This window comes from Etheostoma cragini, chromosome 14 (genome assembly GCF_013103735.1).
Source record: "Etheostoma cragini isolate CJK2018 chromosome 14, CSU_Ecrag_1.0, whole genome shotgun sequence".
NCBI lineage: Eukaryota > Metazoa > Chordata > Actinopteri > Perciformes > Percidae > Etheostoma > Etheostoma cragini.
The window spans coordinates 15,563,766-15,588,565 of NC_048420.1; the positions used below are offsets into that span (position 1 = coordinate 15,563,766).

The following is a 24,800-nucleotide window of genomic DNA, read 5'->3' on the forward strand; positions in this document are numbered from 1 at the left end:
CAGGTATGGCCCCTAGGCTATTGTTTTGGCACTATAGTAGGCCTGCACTGATAGGAACATAGAACAAATACTGACTGGAGGCGACTGCGTGAGCAAACTCAATTCTGATTTAGGCTAGATAAATACGAGCAAAAAATAACTGAGTGAGTATTTGCACAACCGGGTATTAAGTAGAAGTTAGTAGCCTAGATGTATAGGCCTAGTAGTGATATTTTTAACTTTCCTGCTGAGATTAAATTTAGCTTGTACAATGCAAATTATTGTATTCATCTTCTTTATGTCAATACAACTCCTTCAAATGCAAGTGAATTTTCATTAACTCCTCAACTGTGATGCCAACTCAGGATGAGACATGAACAGATTGTTGCTTCTCATTCACTTCCTAAAATGTAAGTTACTTCAAAATGTAAATGCATTCTTTGTATCCAATTCGTAATTGCATATTTTAAGTTTAACCTATCATACAAAACCTTTCTCACAGCCTCTCTCTCTCTCACAGAATTTAAAAAGGTGTGCTACATTTACCTTACTCAGCACTTTCGCTAGATAAACCTGCTAAACCACTGTGTCATAGGTTTAGCAGAGGTTAAATAGCAGAGGTGTGAACAGAGCAAACAAAAAAGTAGACGGCACAATAACAAATTGTCAGCAAGTACACAAGTCATGTCCGTCATTTAGGGAGAAAAATTAATGTTATTATGGATTTAAAAAACAAAAACAAAAAAAACTTAATTTCTATTAAATTCTTTCAATTCTCAATTTCAAAAAAATCACAGTTTCACAATCCCTGTTTCTAATCTGCAGCTAGTAGTTTCAAAGAGCAAATTGGAGCACATTCTCTCTCCCATACACATATTGCTTAAAAAATAAAACCAAAAAATCACTGTTTTATTGTAGTCCTATTAAAAAAACAACAACATACAAAACAATAGTTAAACAAAAACATCCCAGCTAGCCCATGTCATGTTATTATAAAGGGGGCTAACGTTACAGGGGTTTATTTGGTGATTCAATCGCTTATAAACCTACTGTTATAAAAATCGCATGAAATGTAGGTTATTTTCTTGGTTTTCACATGTAGCAATACACGAAACAAACAATAGATGGCGCCATGGTACTCTTTGCCCAGCACCCGGAATTGTAAAAGAAAAAAAAGCTTTTATTTTGAAAATCGGGAACGACGTGGCGCTGCCTTTAGTTTGACACACACCACGCCACACACGGCTCAATCACAGCACAGCGGTGCTGAAGCGTTAAGTTGTATTCACAGTCCATGGTTCAGGCTTGATAACAGATGTGTGACTGGGGCTAACTTTAGCTAGCTAACGTCTCGTCAGTGTGACTTCACCTTCTGTCCAGTGGAAATGATCGAGTAATTTAAGGTCAGTCTTTTTTTAACGTTAGCGTTAACATTATTCGTTAGCTAAGTAAGAATCTTGCTGGACTATGGTCTTAACAAGTTAGTTTTAATTAACTTCACGGTAATTTCAGTTTTCAGTTATAAAATCTTCTAACGCTAACATTACAGTTGGTGACAAGCAGCTTGTTTTGCTGATTTTGTGAAATAACCTAACGTTATCCTAAAATGTTAAGCAGCGTTTATAACGTTACGTGGTGCATTTAAGGGAAGTGTCTTTGTCACCACCTTCTAAGGGAAGTGTCATAACCACGTGTCACATATTTCAAAACAATGAAACTATTTGTAATAAAAACGAGTGACTGAGCTCACAGCTTTAGTGCACACGGTTACGAAGTTAAGTAAAAAGAAGAAGAAAAAAACAGTAAAACATTTTAAAGGCTGTTGATAATAGATACCACATTAATTTCCTACTGCAATCCATTCGTTCATCATGGATTATTACTTTTCTCACAAACCAGCCAAAGTCTTGTTGGCTTGTTGGCTTTTGCCAATTAAAGAGACATGTCCCCCATTTTAAGAGTTCCCCTTTTTCCTGTGTCCCATAGCAGCTCAGTCAGTAACACTTGCTAACATGCACTGCTCTGCTTGGGATTTCACTGTGAAGTCAGAGGCTGTTCATTGATGACACATTTCCAACGTAAATTGTGTTTAATGTTCAAAAAGTTCCCGGGGAAGCCCCCCACATATTTCTTGGATTGGGACTGTACCATTTAGGGATGTAACGATTACATGTGTAACGGTAAACTACAATAAAAATGTTGATGATAACAATTACCGTTTTCTTTTCAAATATCATTATTACCACGGTGTGGAAACCGTGTTTTAAGTCCTTTCCAGCTTCATCCCAGTTGCTGCGCAGGCGCACTACGTACCCCACAATCTGCGTTTTTTGAAGTTGGAATCACTGTGGAAGGAGGAGATGACAGCGCTCAGTCGGGACATTTATCAGTTCACTAAGAGGACTGAAGCATGAGCATATTTTGGTTATTATTAGAATGCCGAAGGACAGTTGATTGAAGATAGGTATCATGTCTGCAGAACGTACAAGTACAAGTTGCAGCTATAGGCATTAAACACTCTTTTGAAAATACCGCGATAATACCGTGATAACTATGGTCACTCTAACCGTGAGGTTACATTTTTATACTGTTACATCCCTAGTTCCAATTTCCAATTTAAAAACTCCATCGGATTTCTAAATTTTGAAAAGATTTTTTTCAAGCTTACAAACAAGTTTGTCATTTCTCTTAAGCACTTCTGTTTTGGAAGAAGCCTTCTTCCAAACATATTTTTAGTTCTATCAAATACCTGTTTACCAGCAACTGAATGGGAAAGTTGTTGTCGGCTACATCAAAGCAGCGTACTTTTGGAAATATATTAAGACAAACTTGTTTGTTGAAGCTCCTGGACAGCCTCTGCACGGAGGCTGCCTTCAGTATGATACACTCCCCACTCAAGTCGCATATTACTGTTAGGCATATTAAAGTTTTTAATTTGGTGGTTTTTCTAGTGGAATCTTTGTAAACAATTTGGAATAAAGAAATGAAGTACAAGCCTTTATTATGAAATATGAACATCTGCTGTAGATTCTGGCATTTATCCTCATTCTGTCTGCTTTTTTGTGTGTGTGTGTGTGTGTGTGTGTGTGTGTGTGTGTGTGTGTGTGTGTGTGTGTGTGTGTGTGTGTGTGTGTGTGTGTGTGTGTGTGTGTGTGTGTGTGTGTGTGTGTGTGTGTGTGTGTGTGTGTGTGTGTGTGTGTGTGTGTGTGTGTGTGTGTGTGTGTGTGAGAAACTGTCCTGCCAGTGGTTATAAAACCGCTAGGATGGTGGACATTGGTTAAGTTTATAAGAAGTGTAACACACACTCCAGGGTTTCAGGGAATAAATTACTTGTGTGTGTGTTTTTGTTTCCGTGACACAGCAGGGTAGTTAGTCAGAAGCTGAAATGGCCTGAAAGAAAGAAAGCAAGCAAGTGTGTCAGAGGTGAAGAAAGAAGAGAAAATGGCCAAGCAGAAAAGGGGGCAAAATGAAAGAACAAATAAAGGTTGAAAGAAGAAGTGATAAAGTAGATAAAAGGGGAAAAGCAGGAAAATGAGAAAAAGGTAGCAAGGAGGAGAGTTGAACAACATCAAAGAAAAATGCTGAGAAAAAGAGGAAGATTTAACAGGGTGCAGCTCCTTCGGTTGTTCCTGTATCTTCCCCTAATGAAAGTCAGATGTTTATTCTTGGATCTGCCTGACCCAGGTATGTAGGTAGGTAGGTAGTTAAGTAGGCAGGTAGGTAATTAGGTCGGTAGTCATGTTAGTAGGTATGCGTTGATATAGGCTACCTATAGATACTTAATGTAAAATATTATAGTTCAATCTTTACTTGCATGTCTTTGATATTTAATTCTATCATATTTTCAGGACAATAGTAACTGTAAATAAAAATGTAGGTTAGAGAAACTGAGGTAAGAAAATGTACCAATATATCAATAAAAGATAGGGGGACACATGGATTTTAAAAAGTGACAGGAACATGTCCCCTACTTCCCCAATAAAATAATGCCATTGTTAATTATGTAAGGAATATAAATTGGTTTGAGGCTTGGTGAATGTGTGTGGGATGAGGAGTGCCTAAAAAGTAAGTAGAGAAGTCAAAATAGATAAATCTTCTCTTTAAATCTGTTTGCAGGAATAGAGATATTTAGTAGTACGTGTAAATGGTTGAAACGTCCATCCTGTGTTAGTCCATGCAGTAGAAGCGCTAACTTGACCAAACCTACTTGAAACAAATAAGACATAGCCCAAGCATCAAGATATCCACTATTACTCTGTCTTGTTGGATAACTAATATCCAACTTACACTTTAAAATAATGTCGGATTTAAAATACATTCAAAAGAATATATTTGGAACTCGACAGGTGGATGAAGGGGCACTTGAGCTCATCTGATTGGGCTGTCAGTTATGCAAAAAGATTATCAAAAGTAATCAAAATAATGCGTGACTTTGTTTTTAACAGAATAAAGCAGTTACTCTCAAGAACATGCTCACGAAGTCGAGCAGCTTTAGTGTTTTCCTCTTTGTTCACTTTCCGCTGCAAGTTATAACTTCTCCTCTAATCTGATGACATAACTGGTTTACTGCACCAGTGACCAAACCCTAACATCTGCTGTGTGTGTGTGTGACGGGGAGTTAGATGTTATATGTGTGCATGTGTTGGCACACATAGAGGAAGTTTTGGTTTTTATTTAGCTGACGCTATATTTGGCAAATTAGATTGCTCAATATTGCTCAAGTTTTGTCATTTTTAAAACTCGATTGAGATTAGCATCTGGTTTGGGAGTGTTTTTTGAGTCAAAGTCATCTTTGAACCATAACCATCACTCCTGCTATTGTCATCAACAGTTATAATAATAGATTATGATAATGTATAATTCATTAATTACATCAAGTCAAGTCATGTATCACAGTATACATCATTTAATTAATATATAATCGTGATAATTTATCTGGAAATTAAAGTGAGAAATGCTTTACAGATAAAATAACAAGATTGGATTATTTGTTTTTTGGATTGTTTTGTAAATTCTATACCTCAATAATATAAAAAGGAACTCGATTTCAATTCTTAAATTTGCAACATTTCCTGCAACAATACCTAATATAGCCAGAGATATTGCAGGGATATCCACCTCAGTACAAACGTTTAAAAAAAAAAAAAAAAAAAAAAAAAGCTGCTGGGGGTCGACCCATTTATGCGATGATGAACTTTGTGTGTGTTTCCTTCAGTGTGTGTGTGTGATGGCAGAGCTCCCGTCTGGACTGCTGGAGGCCTGTGTCGTGGTTGGAGCGCCCAGTGATAAGCTTCGAGACATATACCAGGTATTTCTACTAGGGGTGCATGATATATCCACTCAATGTTGTTATTTTAATATCACGATGCGCAAGTTTCTTCCTGAGACCATTTTGCGGAGCTGCGTCGCTGCGTCCGGAGCTTAGTGCCGTCCAAGATGGTAGTGATGTAATGAGCGGGTTTTTTTCTATCCAAAAATGTATCGGTGGTGTAGCCAGGTCTGGCAATGCAAGACTACCAAACTTATAACCCTTAATACTTCTGATCTTTCACAGCTTCAACAGCAGAGTAAGATAAACGAAATCCCTCTGCTGGAAGCTGAGGTACTGCAGGTCCATGCCCCGCCATTTGTTTCCAAGGAAACCAACTCCAGCCAGTTGATTGGACCAGCTTTCAGTCGAGTCCAAAGGAGGAAGAGCTTCATCAAAAAGGTAAACTTATTTTTTTTAAACTGTAAATGTATATGTTAATAGTCAATTTGAAACAGTTGTTGAAAAATTAAGTCCTTTCTGCTTTGTTTTTCTAACACCTCACACATGGATACAGGATTGGTCTTTCAGATTACATTCAGCAGCCTTCTTTGTTGATCAAATTCAGAAATGTATGTTGTTTGTGTTTGTTTGCAGAAGAGGCGAGATCGTGCTGCAGAGGTATTGCCTAATGGAGAAACAACCAATCGTACTGAAGCGTCCTCAGCGACAGAGGACATCAGTGTTCCAAAGGATCTGGATCTCATCGCCTTGCCACAGCTCTGTTTTCCTGGTATTGTGTGTTTTCTTTGTGGCAAACGTAGCATTACCATGTTTCCAATTGAATAACACAATGGTAAAAAATGTATTTGTTCTGTAAGAAAAAAAACAGCCGGTTAGCCTCGGTAAGACCAACATGTTTTTTGGCATATTGTCAGGCTGGCACCAGAACAACTAAAGTCCCAGTCCATGAGTGTCACTCTTTCTATGCTGGCTCAGTAGCTACGTTCATGGATTCCTATCCTGCTACAATGTGGATTATACATTAAAACCACCCACTACTATCCAGACTTGCATTAATAACTTTCTTACTTGTATTATAATGTATTAATAATACATTATAATATATTACAATGACAAAAATCTGAGTTTCCCAGTAGTTAATGCGATTCGGATGTTGATGTGAATCTCCTTTTATAACATCAATGTAACATACAGCTTGACTCTGCTTGAGGCTTCTTGCTTTCCATTGTATAGGTGGTCTTCAGTTAGCCAATGAGCAGAGAGAAGACAGTTATCACTTCCTTGTGTTTACCGACCTTTTTGGGAACCGAACACATGGAGTTGTGGTGCAGTACTACAGAGCTGTACAGGTACAAACAACACACAAAAACACACACACACACACACACACTCGAAAACACAAATTCAATGAATGCAGACAATTGTATCTCATTGATTGTTAAATCTGTCAGTCCTGTCAGGAAGGTGCTGTCCAGAATGGCCACAGGTGGAATTCATCAAAGTCCCGCCTCTATACACCTTTTGCTATATGCGTCATCTCTAAGTTCCCCTACTACAATGCTCTGAAAGACTGCCTGTCATGGTAATAATTTATATTACGTACATAGAGCTGATGGATAACCTGATCTTGGTTAAGGTGATTTGGTGACCAATGAAAAATGTCTCTGTCTCCCACCCCCGCCTCCATCTTCTTAGTCTTTTGGTCCAGTTGCGGCCTGCAAGACAAGCTGACTTTGAGGAGACCATAAAGGAATTTTCAGCCAAGCTGTCCCTGGTCCCTTTACCACCTCCTGGACAGCTACATGTGGTCAGAAAACACTATGTCTCTCTCTGTCTCACAAATCCTCTCTCAGCCTCACTACATCTGTATTTGTCTCTCTGTGTGACTAATTTCCATTGCTAGATCTTTACAGCAAATATATGTTTGTGTTTCTTTGTGTTAGTCCTTCAACCTCCGTCCCCTCAACGTGGTTCTCCCATCAAGGGAGGATCAGAACAGCCCTGTTATCGACATTGACCTACACCTTCCTTTCCTTTGTTTCACGCATACAACACTGCTCCAGGTAATGCAGTACAAAAACACTGGCACTGCATATAAACACAAGAGGACGTAAATAAAGTAATAAAGTGAAGTCAAATATATGTATTTAGTCATATAAATGCACTTTTATTGTGTATATCAGTAATTTTTTGGAAAAGGAAGAGGTGAAGGGAGGTGTAGAAAGATCCTTCCATTGTTAAAGTACATCCTAAATATAAAATTGAGGAAAATGTTCAGTTAACCGTATCAGGGCCTCCTTTCTAGGTGCTGTCCTGTCTCCTTCAAGAACAGAGGCTTGTATTATTCTCGGCTGACTGGGCCAAACTCACTTTGGTTGCAGAGAGTTTGCTGTTGTACCTGCAGGTCAGTGGAGAAGGAACCTAGTGTCTTACAGTTGCAGTATTTTTAAATTTGTTAAATTATATTCTTAAACTTCCTGCAGCGTCCCCCTTATCCATATTTTAATTTGTCTCCTGTTCCTTCCAGCCTCTTTCCTGGCAGCAGCCCTATGTTCCTGTCTTGGCAAGAGGAATGCTGGACTTCCTCATGGCTCCTACAGCCTTCCTGATGGGCTGTCACATCAGTCATTTTGATGAGGTTGCTGCAGTGAGTGCAATCATTAACTGTCTCTACAGACTCTTATCAGCATCAAGGATTACAGTCTTCAACTTCTTGCTTTGGGTCATGTCGGCAAATCTGACCTTTCTTGGATGTTGTTCTTCCAGGACATATTATGATTATATTTGAATCTGGTGTTGTTTATTGGGCGGCAATCATTGTTACGTAATAGTCAAAACTAGTGGAATCAATTTGATAAATACATATTGCTTCAAGTCTGCCCTATAATATCTTGGCCATTTCTTATATAGTTAACATCAGTTTTGTCATAAGGAAGCATTGTGTAAATTGCTAGCGTAATATTCAAATGACCCATGTTTTTTTTATAACTGTATGGTTTGTGCTCACATACGTATAGTATTTAACAATAGCTGATTTTCAACTGCATTCATCTTTATTTAGTGTCTAACAGAAGCTTAGTTCACATATTTAACAGAAGCTGTCTGTTAGTCTAACAGAGCATGGACAGTCAGACTGTATTGCCATTGTACCTTGTGTGTGTGTGTGCGCATATAGGAGACAGAGGAACTTATTCTTGTGAATGTTGATGAGGGTTTCATTCAGTCGTCGTGGTCTGAAACCATTGACCTACCAGCTATCCCTCTGGCTGCAGCTGAGAGCTTTATGTCAAGGTAACACACACACACACACACACACACTTTGTTTAACAGTGTACCACCACTCTATGGTGCCGAATATAGCTTCACTAGAAATCATTTTTGAACTGGATACTGCAATTGAGCTTCGGCTTGTATCAAAGCCGGAACAGATTTGGAACTAAAATTAAATCTACCACCTAAATACCTGCTAAATCAAGTCACAAATGTAATACAGTTCAAATGACTTGAATAAAAGGCCTGTAAGGACGTTCTGGACTATCCAATTCTCACTGTCCATACTTGGTGCTGTGTCTAGGGCAGAGTGTCTCCAGCTTCACTATGACTTGGAACTGTGCCACCTTGGAGCGGGCACTGATGCTAATGCCCTGCGATGCCAGCGCAGAGAATGGCAGACGCAACGCAACGCACAGATACAAAACATCGCTCTGGAACTAGTGGTCAACATCTTCAGGTAACAGTCTTTGTGTGTCCTGCACACAGCCATGCTTTTTTACAAATAGTGTGCAAAGTAAGCGGACAGTCGGTATAAGTGTACAACACATTAAGATATATTATAGACTAATCTCAGTCAGAACAGTATGTTTTGTCTAACTTTCCAATGTCTATCCGTTGTTGTTTTTTAGAGGCGTCCAGGACTTTCTAAACCATGAACACAGAGTATTTAACAGTGAGGAGTTTCTGAGGACCAGGGAGCCAGCAGACCAGTCCTTTTACAAGAAGGTACTCTCACATACTTACACCTACAGACATACAGACATACACACAAGCACACACAAACTAACTTTCTGTGCTGCTTGCTTCTCTTTGTTGTTGTCCCCAGGTTTTAGAAACTCATATATTCCACTCATTCCTGCGAGACAGGCTGAACAGGAAACGGGACACCTTTAGCCACATGGAGCAAAACACACGTAACCATGCACACAGGTATGATGTTGTAACTGAGAGACAGAGATAACCTGGCAACATTGAGGGAATAAAAGTGCAAGCTAAATAGAAAATAATAGTTGGTTGCAAGAATTAAAACAAGTATATTTTGAAATGTGTATGTAAATGCATTTTCAGGTTGGGCCTGCCAGATTTCAGGGCTGCCCCAATGTTCTTATACCTGCAAGACTGGGTAAAACTAAGACCATTAGCTTAACAGTCTATCTATCAAGTTGTAAACTGTTGGACAGAAACAACACATGGCCTTTTAACCACCAAGTAATTGATCTCTTGTTTGAGAAAATAATTGGCGGATTAATAGCTGATAAAAATAATCATTAGTTGCGGCCCTAAAACAAACAAAAACACAGCTTTCATTTAGATCTAATGCATTTCCATCTGTAGGTGTTGACAGAGTGAGAAATGCACACCGTGTAGAAGACATAATAATGTGCTTTTAAACATGTAAATACTGGAAAAAAACAAAAATTTGCTGTGTTTTTTTTTGCACAGCACGTCCCCTAATAAATGAAAATGAAATAACCTTTATAAAATGGCTTAAATATTGACACAGATCATAATTAAAGCTGCTTAAAACTAACTAATGTGCCCCCTCCCGTCTCCTCTTCTTTCTACAGGAATCGTGCAATGACAGAGTCTCCTCGGCGTCCTCTCATGTCTGATCTGTCCAGGACTGGCCACAGCAGCTACGCCAGCCCTAATGACAGACTGAGCAAACGGCTCGGAGCCAGTCTGCCTAACCTGGATCAACCTGCCAATGACTCTGTGACTACCATCAGCTGCAACAGACCAGCCTCCCTCAGGAAGATTACTTCTGACGTTGGTCAGTACTGATGGAGGAAATGGATTAATGGAGAGTGGAAGTCAATTAAGAGTCAATCTTTTTCTAATGTCCTGTGCCACCTTCCAGGGTTGAAGTTTCCTCGGAAAGCGGCGAAGGTTTTCCGCCTCCCAGAGTTCCCTCCTCCATTGGCCTATCAGTACGTCCAGAACTACTATTCTGAGATGGTTTCTTCCCTGGGGAAGGCTATTAACGCTACATCCCCTAACGAGTCTGCTCTGCTGGCCAGGTACTGTGAAAAGACAAAACTGACAGAGTCTGGAAAATATTTATTCACATTTTATTGTTTAGGTGAAAAATAACTTTCAGTATTTATTATCTTAATGGTCTTTGGTCTTTAAAGAACTTTAGTGGGTTAGTGTTTCTGGCGTAGTTCGTGTAATCTAATGTGATTCAATCAGATTAAAGCAACACTAGAGAACTTTTTGTAACTTAAAATAATGTTTCTAAATTTGTTTCAGTGGTTCATCAACTTGTAACAGGCTGACCGGCACTTCTGCATTCGCTTTGTGAATGGTGAAATGGTGATAGGTGTAAACCGAGCCCAATGCACGCTGGTTAGATTTGTGTCCGACTTGATCCCAACTTGCTCTGACGTCATGCACACATAGGCAATGATAACCTTACGAGATCAAGACGGACGCAGTTCTGGGACGCAGGCCCCGCAGTAGCTTTTTCACCGACTGCAAGACCGAGACTGACCCAGAGCATGCTGGGAAACGCCGGCCTCTCAGCTGATATAACAGCTGATTGGTTCAGAATCGATTCAACATGATGGCGTTTTATATAAACTTTTTATTGAGTTTTAATTGGTGGGATTTAAAGGCTTATCACTTGTTGTGTGGCTGATAGTGACGTTTAGAAGTCAGAGAGACTAAATCCGTTCAGATTACAGATCATATACAGTTTATTGTTAATTAAAATCAGCAACGGATCGCATGTAGAGCAATTTGAAAGCTACTCTGTCATAATTAAAACACGTGGAGACTGTGTATAAGCTGATATATGGGTCTGATAACATTTTATGAAATTGGAATCGGACCACAGTGTTTATGTCACTTTAGTTTTGAAGGCTGCTGGAAACAGCTGGAAGCTGTCCAGATGAGTGTCTTTGTCACCGCCCCCAGCTGCTGCCGTCTGCTCTCGTCCACTTTACAGGCGAGGGCGCAGTTTATCTCGAACGACCATATTGAAAGCTCAGATGGGCCGATCTGGAAACTACCACTTATGAGGTCATAAGGGGAAAGTTTACCTCCCCTTTCTCTGCTTTGCCAACCCAGAGAATTTGGCCCGCCCATAAAAAAGAGAGAGACAGTATGGCTTGCAAACAAGCAAAGCATGGCAGTTGGTCAAGGCCACACCCCCTACCCTCCACCTTGACCTTCTCCCTCTTTCTTTCTCACCAGGTTCCACTACCTGCGAGGTTTGGTAAACACTGTGTCCAACAGGCGTCTGGATGCACTGGAGGATTTCCAGAGTCTCTATAAGACTGACTCAGATATCTTCCCTTCTCAGATGGTTAAGTCCCTGGTTGACTCTCTGCCAGAAGGTGAACGGTTACAGGTCAGTCCGTCATGAATGAGAACACTGTGTTGGACTTTGACATGGAGTTGTAAAACCTTTAACCCGGATTCACTTCAGTTTGTTGCATCAAGTGCACCTGGTTTATGGTGGTCACGTTGAGTTTGAGAAATCATATTATGTACAAAACACTAAATGTCTTCTGGCATGACTCAAGACATTTTTTTATCTAATTGTTATCAATAACTCAATTCATCTCTGAGCTGTATCAGAAGGTCTGATTGAATAGCACTGGAATAATAATTGACAGAATCTCTTGACAGGCGGACAGACGGCCAGAACTGAAACGACTCATCAGTCAGGTCAAGAGGGACCAGGAGCGGGAACGAGCTCGCAATGGCAACTGGCACGAAGAAGATGCTGTCAAGCGTTTCCAGCTGCCGAAAAAATACATGCAGCTGGGGGAGTTTGTGAAATGTGTCCAGGAGTCTGGCATCGTAAAAGACCAAGGAACCATACATAGACTCTTTGAAGCTCTAACTGTGGGTAAGCAGTGTAGTATACTTTATATGCATACATGTATGTGTGAGTTTGTACTGTGAAACTCCAGATTATGTATTGTAAATGCATTTTTGAGACCAGCCCAGGCCTTTCTCTTATCTTTCAATCAAACAGGCTGTCCTGGAAATTATTTCTCACAAACTTGAAATTGCTGCCTCAACCTACACACACACACACACACACACACACACACACACACACTTATACACACGTATTTCACTATATCCCTAACTACTTCCCCCTCTCTCCAGGCAAACTTTCTTAGGTTAATCATTAACGTTCTTCTTCTTGAAGAATTGGTCATGCAGGAAACTTTGGTGTTGTAGCTGTAACCAGGGCTCCAGTAGTCATTTACTGGCTTTTAGCTGGTGGCTATTTTAAAAGTTATATTGCATGATGCACTGACACAGTAAGCAGACTTAAAAACATTCTAAACATTACGAGCAGCTGGTAGCAATTAGTGCCAACCAGCATGAGAGACATGTAACAACATTCCTGTGATCTTAGATTGGCCATGTAAACAAGAAGGACAATATATTTGAGTCATAAGAGCTTTGGGCCGAGTAATTATATTTGTTTTAATATAAGATAAGGGGTAGGGGAGAATGGGCGTGTGGAGAGAGGAGATGAGGTACTTTTTCAAAAGCTGAGGATTTGGCCAAAATTGCATGCTGGAAGTCGTTCTTCAGGAAGCATGGTTTTAGTGAGAGCTAATCTTGCCTTCCACTTTATGTTATTGGAAAAAGGGAATTTACGTTCTGTTTGGTGAGCTAACCTCAAAATTTCCTTTCCTCTTTTGCACTGGAGAAATAGTGGTGGACGCCTGGTTATCAACATCCAACTGCAGAGTACTTGACTTCACATTTTCCTTTAATTTGTCTCAAGTGACTCATTGTGATGGAATCTTAAGATAGATAGAGTTTAGAGGTTAACAGAGATTTTGGACAAAATTAAGTCATTTTCCTGCTGTGGTTGCTTAAAGTCATAATAAAACTGAATTTACATTTGAGAATTTTGAAAAAGAAAGGCTTTTTCTTTAAATTGTGTTGGTTGAGTACGGGGAGTGCCCAGACTGTGTACTGTAAAGTCATTGTTGTAATGCAGACATGCTGGCAGATTAGACTGAGACAGAGCCTTGGCCTGGTCAGATACCAGATATTTGAATGTAAGTAAGTAAAGTTTATTTGTATAGCACACATCACGGATAAAAATTGCAAAGGGGTTCACAAAAAATGTAATACAATTAGTGCTGTCAGTTAAACGCGTTACTAACGGCGTTAACGCAAACCCATTTTAACGGCGTCAATTTTTTTAACGCCAGATTAACGTTCTTTTTGGCCTTGCAAACTTTGGAGTTTTTTCACATGCTAGTAGTTAGTGAAAACTAACGTTACTAGTAACGTTAGAAAATGCACGCCGCGCACACTTGTTTGGGCTTGCAAGCCAGCCAAAGAGTAGTAACGTTACGTTTTGAGTGGATGGCGAGCACGAGACGACAAAATGGATGCCAATAAGATTCTGAATGGACAGTTTACATTTTAAAAGTTGACAAATGGTTCCATTGACAAGACCAAAGTGATCTGTGTGTTTTGTCGTTGTGAACTGAGCTATCGTCGCAGCACATCCAGTCTGGAATACCGCTTGATGGCCAAGCACACAGCTGATGTGAATTCTCCGCCCCCTTATCAAGTTATTTCACCCTTTTATGGATGGACAATGTTACACTGTGTGAGGGATTATTCGCTCCAAGTCAGAATGTTACGCGTGAAATTGAACACAGTGTAGTAGCCCATATGCCGATGTTGTTTTCCATTAAAAAAAAACATTTGCACAACGGGTGTATGAAGCTGTATAAAGTGAGAGATGTAGGTGTGTGAACGAGTATGAAACAGAGCATTTCTATAAGTGTTGCTCAGTCAACCATTTCTTGGTAAGTGAAAATCAATATATAGTTTTTAAACTCAGTTTCACACGTCATATGGCTATGCTGACACACAGGATGCAGGATGTTGAGAAGTGTGTGGTTGTTTGTTGCAGGTCATCAGAAACAGGTTGGTCCAGAGCTGTTCAGAGTCTTCTACACCATCTGGAAAGAGACTGAGGCTGAGGCACAGGAGGTCTGTATGTAGGTTTATCTTGTAACACGCAACTTGAAGGCCCAAATCCTGAACATACATACTGTACAGTATTGGCCACATCCACTGCAGTTCACATTCAGTGTAATGGGGTAGTGTGAGATATAGATGGAAAATAAATCATTTTGTGCTTGTCAGCTGCTCATAATTGAAAAAATTATATTCAGAATAGTTTTACACATATTTTCCCTGCCCACAATTTGGATATTGCACTAGTCCATATTGTTATTAAGATACAGTTGCAATTAATTGTGGAGCCCTACGTATGAGTAAATTAAATGTATTAAGCGTGAGGAATGAACCAAACTATTTAATAATTAATAATACCAATTGATTTATTTCTTAACTGCAAACTGAATGAGTATAACTTTTCCAACACTTTTCCTCAAGAAAAACACCAAAAGACCACACAGAGATAGATTTAATGAATACATTGTGTTACTGTAGTAATGCATACATGTAATATTTTTTAAAATCAAAGCCAATGAAGACCTATAATTAAAACCTATTTAGTTGAAAAGGTTTACCTGACCAGTTCAGTCAGTACAAATCAGCTGTTTTTATGGGACTGTCAGGTGTGCTTGCCGGCGTCCGTCTTGGAGCACATTGAGCCCAGCGAGTGTGTCTTCAAGCTGTCCTCCTCTGTCAAGACGAGCCGCGGTGTGGGGAAGATCGCCATGACCCAGCGACGGCTCTTTCTGCTGACCGATGGACGACCGGGATACGTGGAGGTGGCACAGTACCGAGATTTGGAGGTGAGAACGGACAAAGGACCTTTTAAGTGAAGTGATTGAGGCTCCTGTGTGTTTACAAATGAGATTAAAGTGAGCAGAAGAAATGTTACAAGGAGAGGTGAGGAGGGTTGAAGGCAGTGCTTTCAATAAGGACTAGAGCAAAAAGATGGGTGGATTGAACAAGCCAGATATGTCTGTCTTTGTCTTGTTCCCTTTAGGAAGTGAAAGTTTCCTCAGCTCCTTTCCTGCTCCTGCGAATCCCCAGCCTGAAGCTGCGTGTTCAGGGCAGGAAAGAGACATTTGAGGCCAATTTAAAAACAGAGACTGAGCTATGGAACCTGATGGTCAAAGAGATGTGGGCCGGGCGCAACATGGCTGATCAACACAAGGTAAACCCTTGATTGAAGGGTGTGTGTGAGTATGTGTGGGCCAGAATGAGAGTATAGTGTATGTATGCATGTATGGGGGGAGGAGAAAAGGGGCTGAAATCAGAAAAGAGAGGAATGAATGCATGAATGATAATTTGGTGAGTTATCATGTGCATTTATTACTCATAACTTGCCTTTGTGTGTGTGTGTGTGTGTGTGTGTGTGTGTGTGTGTGTGTGTGTGTGTGTGTGTGTGTGTGTGTGTGTGTGTGTGTGTGTGTGTGTGTGTGTGTGTGTGTGTGACTCATTGTGAACCTCATTGCGAACCTGAGTGACCTTTGGTAGGTGCGGTTGAAATTCCCTGCAGCGAACATAAACAAAGACAGAGGGGAAACCAGATGTAACTCTCTCACTCTCTTTTCTCACTTTTAGATGTCCTGTACTCCAGTGTATTATGAATGCACGTTGATATCTAGCTTGTTCAACAGGCAGGATAAGAAGCAGTATTATCAAGAAATCTGGTAACATCCCACCAAGATTTAGACATATTATACTTTCTATTGTAACTCTGCATTTTTTTGTAAGACCCTCAAAGATGTAGAAGGCTCTTATCAATGCCTGTTTACATTTATAATTTACTCCACACCACAGTACACACCCTTAAATATCGCCTCTTTTTTTTTTGTAATCACTTTTTTTTTAAATGTTTTGTCTACTTTTTTGCAAGGTGCTACACGTCAAGTTTAAATGTAAATGAAAAGGGATCTTTTGTCTCCAGGACCCCCAGTACATGCAGCAGGCTCTGACCAACGCCTTGTTAATGGACGCAGTAGTGGGCAGCCTTCAGAGCAATAAGGCCATCTTCGCTGCTTCAAAGCTGGCTCACTTTGACCGCATCAAGATGGAAGGTAGTGGTAATTAATGTAGATTCTCTAATGTTTTCTTTACTTTGCATACTAAAGACACCTACAACTAGTTTTGAAACTTTGTGTGTTCCTTAGTACATAATGACTCATCAGAGGTTTTTGCTGTTTGGGGTTTCACAGTTCATGCTTGTGCATTCACCACCTCTGAAAGTTACCCCTCTTTTAACAGTTGTTTGTGTGTCTGTAGTGCCGATGATGGTTCCCAAAACAACTGCAGAGACGCTGAAGCACAAAATTAACCCCTCGGTGGAGCTCGCTGCACCTCAGGCTGTAGATGTACTTCTATACACACCAGGTACAAACTGCAACCAAGTAATCCCTTCAGGGTTCTTGTTATTACCCCAATCAGGTCTCTCTCTCTTTCTCTCTCTCTCTCTCTCTCTCTCTCTCTCTCTCTCTCTTCCTTCCTCTCTCTGGGGAGTTTCAACTGTGACACCAACACACGGTCACTGCTCTCTCTCTCTCTCTCTCTCGGGAGTTTCAACTGTGACACCAACACACAATCACTGCTCTCTCTCTCTCTCTCTCTCTCTCTCTCTCTCTCTCTCTCTCTCTTAGTCACTTCAACATAACAAGACAGACGGTCATAAAGACAACAACTGGGCCTCCCCCTGTCTCCTTTTCCAAAAAACTACAAAAGGAAGTCGGACATAAATTTGGAAATGTTAAGGGAGGGAAGACTCTCCTCCAGGTCAAAATTGGCATAAATATACAATTCCACCTTTCAAATGACATCATGTGAAAGTGCAGAATAAGGAAGAGAATCCCATTTCTCTCAAGGCTATAGTAAACCTATCAACGTTAGGTGTGATGCTGTCCCTCTCTGGGCAAAACAATAATACACACAGTAAACGTTTGGCCATGTTTTGGCCTGTGATTCCCACACTCCACAAGAGAGTAAAAGCAAAAAGAGCTCACTTAGAATGTATTCATAATAAAAGTAGCAGTGTATGTATATGAGATCTAAAATGCTCAAATAATATAGGAGCACAGTTAAAACTAAGATCATTTAATTTAGAAAACATAGCTTTATAAAATGAAATGCTCAAAGTTAATTATTGTTGTGTAGCCTCTGTGTACAGTCCTATGACTTTATTATGCTGCGGCAGCCAGACTGGCGTGTTACGCGGCTGGATGACTGAGAGGGAACAGCTTTGCCTTCAGTGGACCGACCATCTGGGGCTACTTAGATGCCCGGCTGGTGGCATACTGATCACAGCACGAACACACTCTTGCACACTCATACTCAGTGATGCCCAAATATACAAACACTGTTTAGTGCTTCTATAGAATGCAGCTCTCAGATTTCTGTTGGTGAGGAGAACAAATCTGGCTATTCAGATCCTCCTCTGCCCCCCTCTCTCTCTCACTCTGGTTTGTATATAGGTCAGTGAATTGAATTCCTGGCATATGGCCTGCTCACTCCTACTTTTCCCCCGCCCCATCTCTCCCTCTTTTTCTCTCGTTCTCCTCTCCACTCCCTCTTTATTTCTCACTATTTCCCCTTAATGTCCCTCTCTTTTGCTTCTATGACATACAGGATGTAACTTTTTTCTCTCTCGGCCAGCAATGGTTTTAAATAGCGCTGAATACATTGGAGGATATCTGACCGTTAGGTGAAGTTTGGGTGGAGTCCTGCTACAGAAAAATTGTTTTGAACATTAATGGTTTACATTCAAACTGTTGGCTGATATTAACATTTCCTTCTTGGCCCGCCTGAAAGGGTAAACACTGGCAACTGTAGGCCACAAGATTGTGATAAGGGACTGCCAAACAACTAAATACTGCGTGTGTGTTTCAGGTCAGTTATGGGTGTCTGTGAGCATGGGGAAGGTGATGGTGTTTGATGCCTCCAGCTGGTCCCTCACACACACCTGCCACGTTGGGAATGCAAGACTGGTAAACACACACACACAAGCATGTCAATAAACTATATTCATGTCTAGCGCTTAATGAAGTTGAGTTTGACATCCCTGGCCTAAATGAACTTCTGGGGACATTATTTTACAAGTCCCTGATCGAGGGGGTAGTGCTTTCTGAAAGAACAGGAACTTTCCTGACTCATTTTATAAGACGAAGATAAAAGAGAGATAGATCATCTAAAGTGCCACACTGAACTGCAGGTTGCAGAGTATGTTCACCCCTGCGACCACCAATGATACCACCCCCGTCTTATTGCTTTTTTCAGACGTCAGCGGACTAGTTTGCCAAATCTCCACGTGTATAAAATGTGGTGGGAATGCAGATCTTTTAGTTTCTTAAAAAGATGTACCTCGGACTTAAAGTCATGGGAACTTTGGTTCAAAATGCAGCTTTAACTGAACTCACTTAGCGAGATGTTTGTTTGTTTCTTCACATGAGAGAACAGAATCAGCAGAAAATGCATGCCACTGACACATCAGATACAGATAAAACGCTTTCCCTCAGGTTTATTCCTATTCGCTTCCCTTCATCTTTAGACTTGGAGGCACATGTTTTTCGGAGTTTACAGTGTGTTTTGAATAGTTTTGATTCCCCGTAAGACCAAAACATTTTCTCTGCAATCTTTGACTTTCATAACAAAATACAAAGAAGTGAATGTTTGGTGGAGTTCCTTAAAGCTCTTTGGAGAATGTTCAAGGTAGATGAAGTGATGGACGAGTGTGAAGTTTTATGTGTCTGTGCTAATCACTGGCCTCTACTGCAAGCATGCAGGTGACAGTCACATGTACTATGTTAACCTACGTTCCAGTATGAAAGTGTTTTTTTTCCCACTAGGCTCAATATTACCATTTGCACACAGTTGTTTACTACTAGTCATGTGTTAAACACTTGCAACATGCTCTTACTTGTACAGTAATTACTTGAAGCATGACAGGTGATTAAGAAAGCAACTATTGGACATATAGAACATTTTTAAATATGAGTGATACCATGTGTTTTTGTTGTTTAAGATCGAATCTGTAAAAAACAGACTATTATGCAAGTAATGAAAATTTAAGACGCTTAAAGGTTTTGTTCCTAACTTATTTATATTAATGAACGTTTGGTTAGATTCAAGCCATGGCCAAATGAGTTGCAACAAAGCTCATTAAGACTATCAGCTCCACACAACTCTCTTTGTATTCCTCAGAAGATTTTGTTGCCCGGCATTTGAAGAATCCATCATGTTTTTTTAATCCTACGTGTCCTCCTTGGCTACCAGCAACTGTGTGGAGGAGGGGTGGGGGCAGTGCGTGATCACGGAAGGCTGTATCATATGGATGTGCCAACAGTATTGTTGTCATTACTCTGAATTCCTCATAGGGCGACAGAAACTACGCACTATAGCTATAAAATGTACTGGTGTTTAGAGCTCAGTGTGTTTAGTACTAGTAGCTTCTGGAGTTTATTAAGCAATGCTACCACCTAGTGGAAAACCAAACTTTTGCTTTTAATTAATCTCCTTCCAAACTAAACTCAGCACTTTCTGTTTAACCCAAGCCCAATATAATGCTCATCACTATGCATACCCTAATCTATTTGCAATCATACATACCTGCTACTCTTGAGAAAAGAAAAGGTGGCCAAGAGAACGTAGCGCACTGCACCTGAAGAAGAGATAAAGCAAATTCACATGTACTGTGTGTGTTTTTCCAAGTTGCAATGCTTTGAGTGCTCTCGGCCACTGTAGAGAAATGTTTATCACATTTGCTTAAAGCCCAAGATGACCTCTTTAGATGTTTTGGTTTGTCCGACCATTAGTCCAAAATCCCAAAGTTATCAGTTTACGATCACATGGAAAAAAACAAGAAAAGCAACAAATCCTCTTAAATTACAAGCTTTAACCGGCAAATGTTTTGGTCAAAATAGTTGCCAATTCATTTTCTGTCAATGGACTAATTTATATTAATCATTTATTGTTATAAAGGAAACTAAAGTGTCACTGATGTAAATGCAGCTAAAAATACTAGAAGAAGCTTGAGCCCTTATGGTGCCTCCATTCCAAAATATCAATGAATTTTCTGTTACTCATTAAGAAAGTGGCCTCAAAAGTTTCCATATTTAGTCTTATAATTTTCTCTTGTATCTGTAGACCCCCAGTTGTTACATTCTCTCTGTTTTCAGAACTGCATGCTGGGAGTTGATAAGGACCAGATCTGGATGGGCTCCGAAGATTCGGTTATCTACATCATCAGCGTGGTGGCCATGGTCTGTAACAGACAGCTGACTGAACACAGGGCAGAGGTCACTGGACTGGCACTTAACACAGACAAATACAGGTCAAACACACACACACACACACACACAGTTGTGAGCTGTAAAGCGGTGTTGAAACTTCACACCTCTTCTCTTTCATGCTTTTGAATTAAATTGTATTTCAGAATGAATCAGAGTTACATGTAAAGTATTCAAATGTTCTTCAGTCAGAAGGTGGCATACTCCTGCAGTGCAGAGGGAAGCGTCATGGTGTGGGACGTCGCGACACTACAGGTCAGTTTCAAACCAACGCTTTGTTATCTAATTCTCTTTAGAGTAGTAGTGGAGTAGAGTAGGAAATAAAACAGCTTGCTGTATACTGTCACAAAAAAGGTCAAATTATATGATAGTGTACGGGTTTATTCAAGGACTACATTTTTCATTTAACCGTGTCCGATGAACACACTGGTCAGTTGCTTCTACTGAATGTTCCTCCCTTCTTCCTAATTAATACCAAAAATTTCATTTCATAATTGTGATTATTTTTTTGTGTCGCTAACCCTTTAGGTGAAGAGGCAGATTTCCCTCTCTTGTGACCGTCTACAGTCCGTCTTCAACTGTAACGGGACGCTGTGGTGCTGTAAGTTTTACCCTATGCTGGTGCCTTAAATCCTGTGTGAATCTGAGTTGAACCTGAGATGTGAAATCGAAAAATCTTTCTTTCTTTCTTTACTTCTATCCAGGCTCCAGGGACAATATAATGGAGGTTTGGAGAAACGGTTCCACAAAATATTGTCTGAATGTACCAGAGCAGCAAAGAGGCTCCACAGCTACATTCAGCTCTATACTGCTGTTACCTGAGGTACCACACACACACACACACACACACACACACACACACACACACACACACACACACACACACACACACACACACACACACACACACAAAAAGGCGGAAGGTGTAGGAGATAGGAGTGAAGTTAGGCAGAGAATATGAAGGGCATGATGAGACCAACAGACGGGATATTCAGTAAATTTCTTACTTTTTCTACTTTCTCTGGTTCATCTCTGCTCTCCATTTTCAGTGATCTTACATATCCATATTAACATTCATGATGCACTCAAGATGGTCATGAATATTACACACACACACGCATGCACACCATTTAATGCTGTCCAATTAAAGTACCCCACACATGTAGAACAAGTCAGTTATCCTATTGTTTCTGTGTGTTTGTGCATGTGTCCGTAACATGAGCTCAGCTCATATAAAATAACACCTCAGCTTTTCTGGAAGCCAAAATAAACAATGTACAGTATCACGTGAGAGCAGAGAGGGAGAGAAGGAAGATAAGGTGAGGGCAGATGAAGAGAATTTGGTTGAAGTAAAGAGGTAAAGGAGGGAAAAGCAAGGGTATAGTAAGGCAAGTATACAGAAAGATGAAGAGGAAGCAGGATGAAGATAGGCTAAGAAGGAGTTGGAAAACAGTCAAATAAAGTTAACTATTTGTCAAACAAAATTGATTTTTTATCATCAGATAGTAAGACATAATGATAAAGAGCAAGAGGGAGGGAAAGGAGATGCTTGTAAGCGGGTCGGGGACAAATTAAGACTGTCACATCCTGTGTCTCACAAATCAACACAAACACACACACACACACACACACTTTGTTTTAAACTAAGTATATCACTCTTTGTCCGTATTGGTGTGTTTTGGTTGTGTTTTTGAGTGTTACCCTTTATCCTCCATGTGTTTGTGTGTATGTTAGAAGGAGGAGCTGTGGAGTGTTTGTGTGGATTCAGGAGAAGTGTGTATTTGGCACATTAAGGACACTACCAAACCTTATCACCGTGTGGCTCTACAGGACTGCAGCGGATGTTCCTGCTTGATCAAAGTTAAAAATCAGGTTAATGAACCCTACTGACACTACACACACACACACACACACAAAACACGTTAAAAGCATCTACCAATGTATTATGATTCTGGCAGTGACACGACATAAATCCACATCTGTCCTCCCTTCGTATCTCCAGGTTTGGGTCGGCGGTGTTGGCCGCAGCTCTACCAAAGGAAAGATTTATATCCTGGACACAGAGCGCCATCAGATCCTGAAGGAGCTTCACGGTCACAGCGACAAGGTGACGGCGCTCTGCTCAGCGGAGGATCGGTACGTCCTCAGCGGAGCTGGCAAACACGACGGAAAGGTTGCTATCTGGAAGGTGGAATAAAGCGTTTGATTGTCCGGAAATAGACTAATTATAAAGTTGGAGGAAAAGTTCTTAAGGGGGAAAAACACCTAATGTTTCAAATAATTTCAATTAATTATTTTCATGGCCTCGGAAAGTACAGTCAATATTTGTGAACATGATCTACTCTCTTAAGGCCAGAAACCATAGATCAAGGACTACATTTGTGATTAAGTATATAATCTTGAGCTGATCCATAGAAGAAGAGACTGATTTTGTGGACCCACAGAATGTTTAGTATTCTTTCTGTTTTTATACCTTTTTGAGATTTGTTCTATTGTATTTCTCAGTTCTGAAACAGAAAATCTTCCCATATACAGTGGGGCTCGAAAGTTTGGGCACCCCAGGTAAAAATTTGTAGTAATGTGCATAAAGAAGCCAAGAAAAAGGTGAAAAAATCTCCAAAAGGCATCAAATGACAGATTAGACATCTATAATATGTCCCAAAAAGTTAGATTTTATTTCCATCATTTACACTTTCAAAATAACAGAAAAAAAAAAAAAAATGGCGTCTGCAAAAGTTTGGGCACCCTGCAGCGTTAATACCTTGTACTGCCCCTTTGGAAAGAAAACACCTGACAGTGTCATAGATTGTTCTCGATCATCGTCGGGAAAGACCAGGTGATGTCAAGCTTAAGGTTTTAAATGTCCAGACTCATCTGACCTTGCCCCAACAATTAGCACCATGGGTTCTTCTAAGCAGTTGTCTAAAAAACTGAAACTGAAAATAGTTGACGCTCACAAAGCAGGAGAAGGCTATAAGAAGATAGCAAAGCGTTTTCAGATGCCAATATCCTCTGTTTGGAATGTAATTAAGAAATGTCAGTCATCAGGAACAGTGGAAGTTAAAGCAAGATCTGGAAGACCAAGAAAAATAGCAGACAGAACAGCTCGCAGGATTGTGAGAAAAGCAAGTCAAAACCCACGTCTGACTGCACAACCCATCCAGAAAGTGACATTTCTTTTTTGTGACATATTATACAAATGTCCAATCTGTTGTCATTTGATGCCTTTTGGAGATTTTTCCATCTTTTCTTGGCTTTTTTATCCACATTAATACAAATTTTTACCTGGGGTGCCCAAACTTTTGAGCCCCACTGTACTCAGAACATTCCCCTGGGTGCCTTGTGTCATTTATAACGTCTTTCCCAATTCATTGACTATGGAGCCGTTCCAGACTTATACTTCCAGACAGATACTTGATGACATCATAAAGTTAGAGTTTAGAGTTTTAACACTAAAGTTGTTGGATTTGGGAGAGAGTTGTTTATGTTAACTAATATTTTGGTACTCAACTAGATAAAAGGAATAGCATGTATGAATTTAGAAAATGAGCTTAGTTCACCTTTTCACTCTAGCCTGGAAAGCTAGACCCAAATCCGAAAGATTAAGGGTCTGGCATCGAGAAATGAAAGTAGCCTTTCTCCTGGGGCAACACCAAGCATGCATTTTTTAAATCTCACTTCACGCAATAGGATAACACTACGATCAATCACAACAATACACGGGGTGACATATCCAGAGCCCCATACGCTTAACTACCAGGGGAACTGGTTGATTTAAAATCTTGCCGTATCTGGTCGGTAAAAAAGCAAAGACATCTTGGAAAGAAACGATTCAAGCGGCGTCTTCTGTTCCTTTTTGTTGAAAAGGAGAAAAGATCTGTGTTTGGAAAGCGGATCGAATGCACAACTCAGACTTCTTTTGCATTGCAGAGATATGAAGGAATCACATGGCAGTCATGTGAAACAACAGGTTTACATTTTAGTGTCACCAACTGAGCAGGTTCTCCTGTCTGCTATGAGGTGGTGAGTTCTACTATTTTTTG

The 24,800-nt window shown here is 40.2% G+C and overlaps 1 protein-coding gene across 2 annotated transcripts; it reads left to right on the forward strand.

Annotated features, from left to right (window-relative positions):
* The first annotated feature begins 1,186 nt into the window (after nucleotides 1-1,186).
* On the forward strand, nucleotides 1,187-23,144 carry dennd3a (DENN/MADD domain containing 3a). Of its 2 annotated transcripts, XM_034892215.1 has the most exons (30): nucleotides 1,235-1,382; nucleotides 5,201-5,287; nucleotides 5,534-5,689; nucleotides 5,885-6,020; nucleotides 6,485-6,600; nucleotides 6,703-6,833; nucleotides 6,947-7,058; nucleotides 7,195-7,314; nucleotides 7,557-7,655; nucleotides 7,779-7,898; nucleotides 8,427-8,542; nucleotides 8,826-8,981; nucleotides 9,154-9,250; nucleotides 9,351-9,454; nucleotides 10,093-10,298; nucleotides 10,386-10,545; nucleotides 11,723-11,879; nucleotides 12,161-12,383; nucleotides 14,436-14,515; nucleotides 15,109-15,288; nucleotides 15,486-15,656; nucleotides 16,413-16,542; nucleotides 16,748-16,855; nucleotides 18,362-18,459; nucleotides 20,647-20,801; nucleotides 20,946-21,012; nucleotides 21,286-21,358; nucleotides 21,462-21,580; nucleotides 22,492-22,629; nucleotides 22,760-23,144. In XM_034892215.1, the coding sequence occupies exons 2-30, from the start codon at nucleotides 5,207-5,209 to the stop codon at nucleotides 22,952-22,954; spliced, it is 3,804 nt and encodes a 1,267-aa protein (XP_034748106.1). In that variant the 5' UTR covers nucleotides 1,235-1,382; nucleotides 5,201-5,206; the 3' UTR covers nucleotides 22,955-23,144. The 2 variants fall into 2 exon arrangements, 1 of the variants encoding a protein (XP_034748106.1); XR_004659394.1 differs by lacking the exons at nucleotides 22,492-22,629; nucleotides 22,760-23,144 and having other exon boundaries at nucleotides 1,187-1,382; nucleotides 5,199-5,287; nucleotides 20,950-21,012.
* Nucleotides 23,145-24,800: the final 1,656 nt, after the last annotated feature.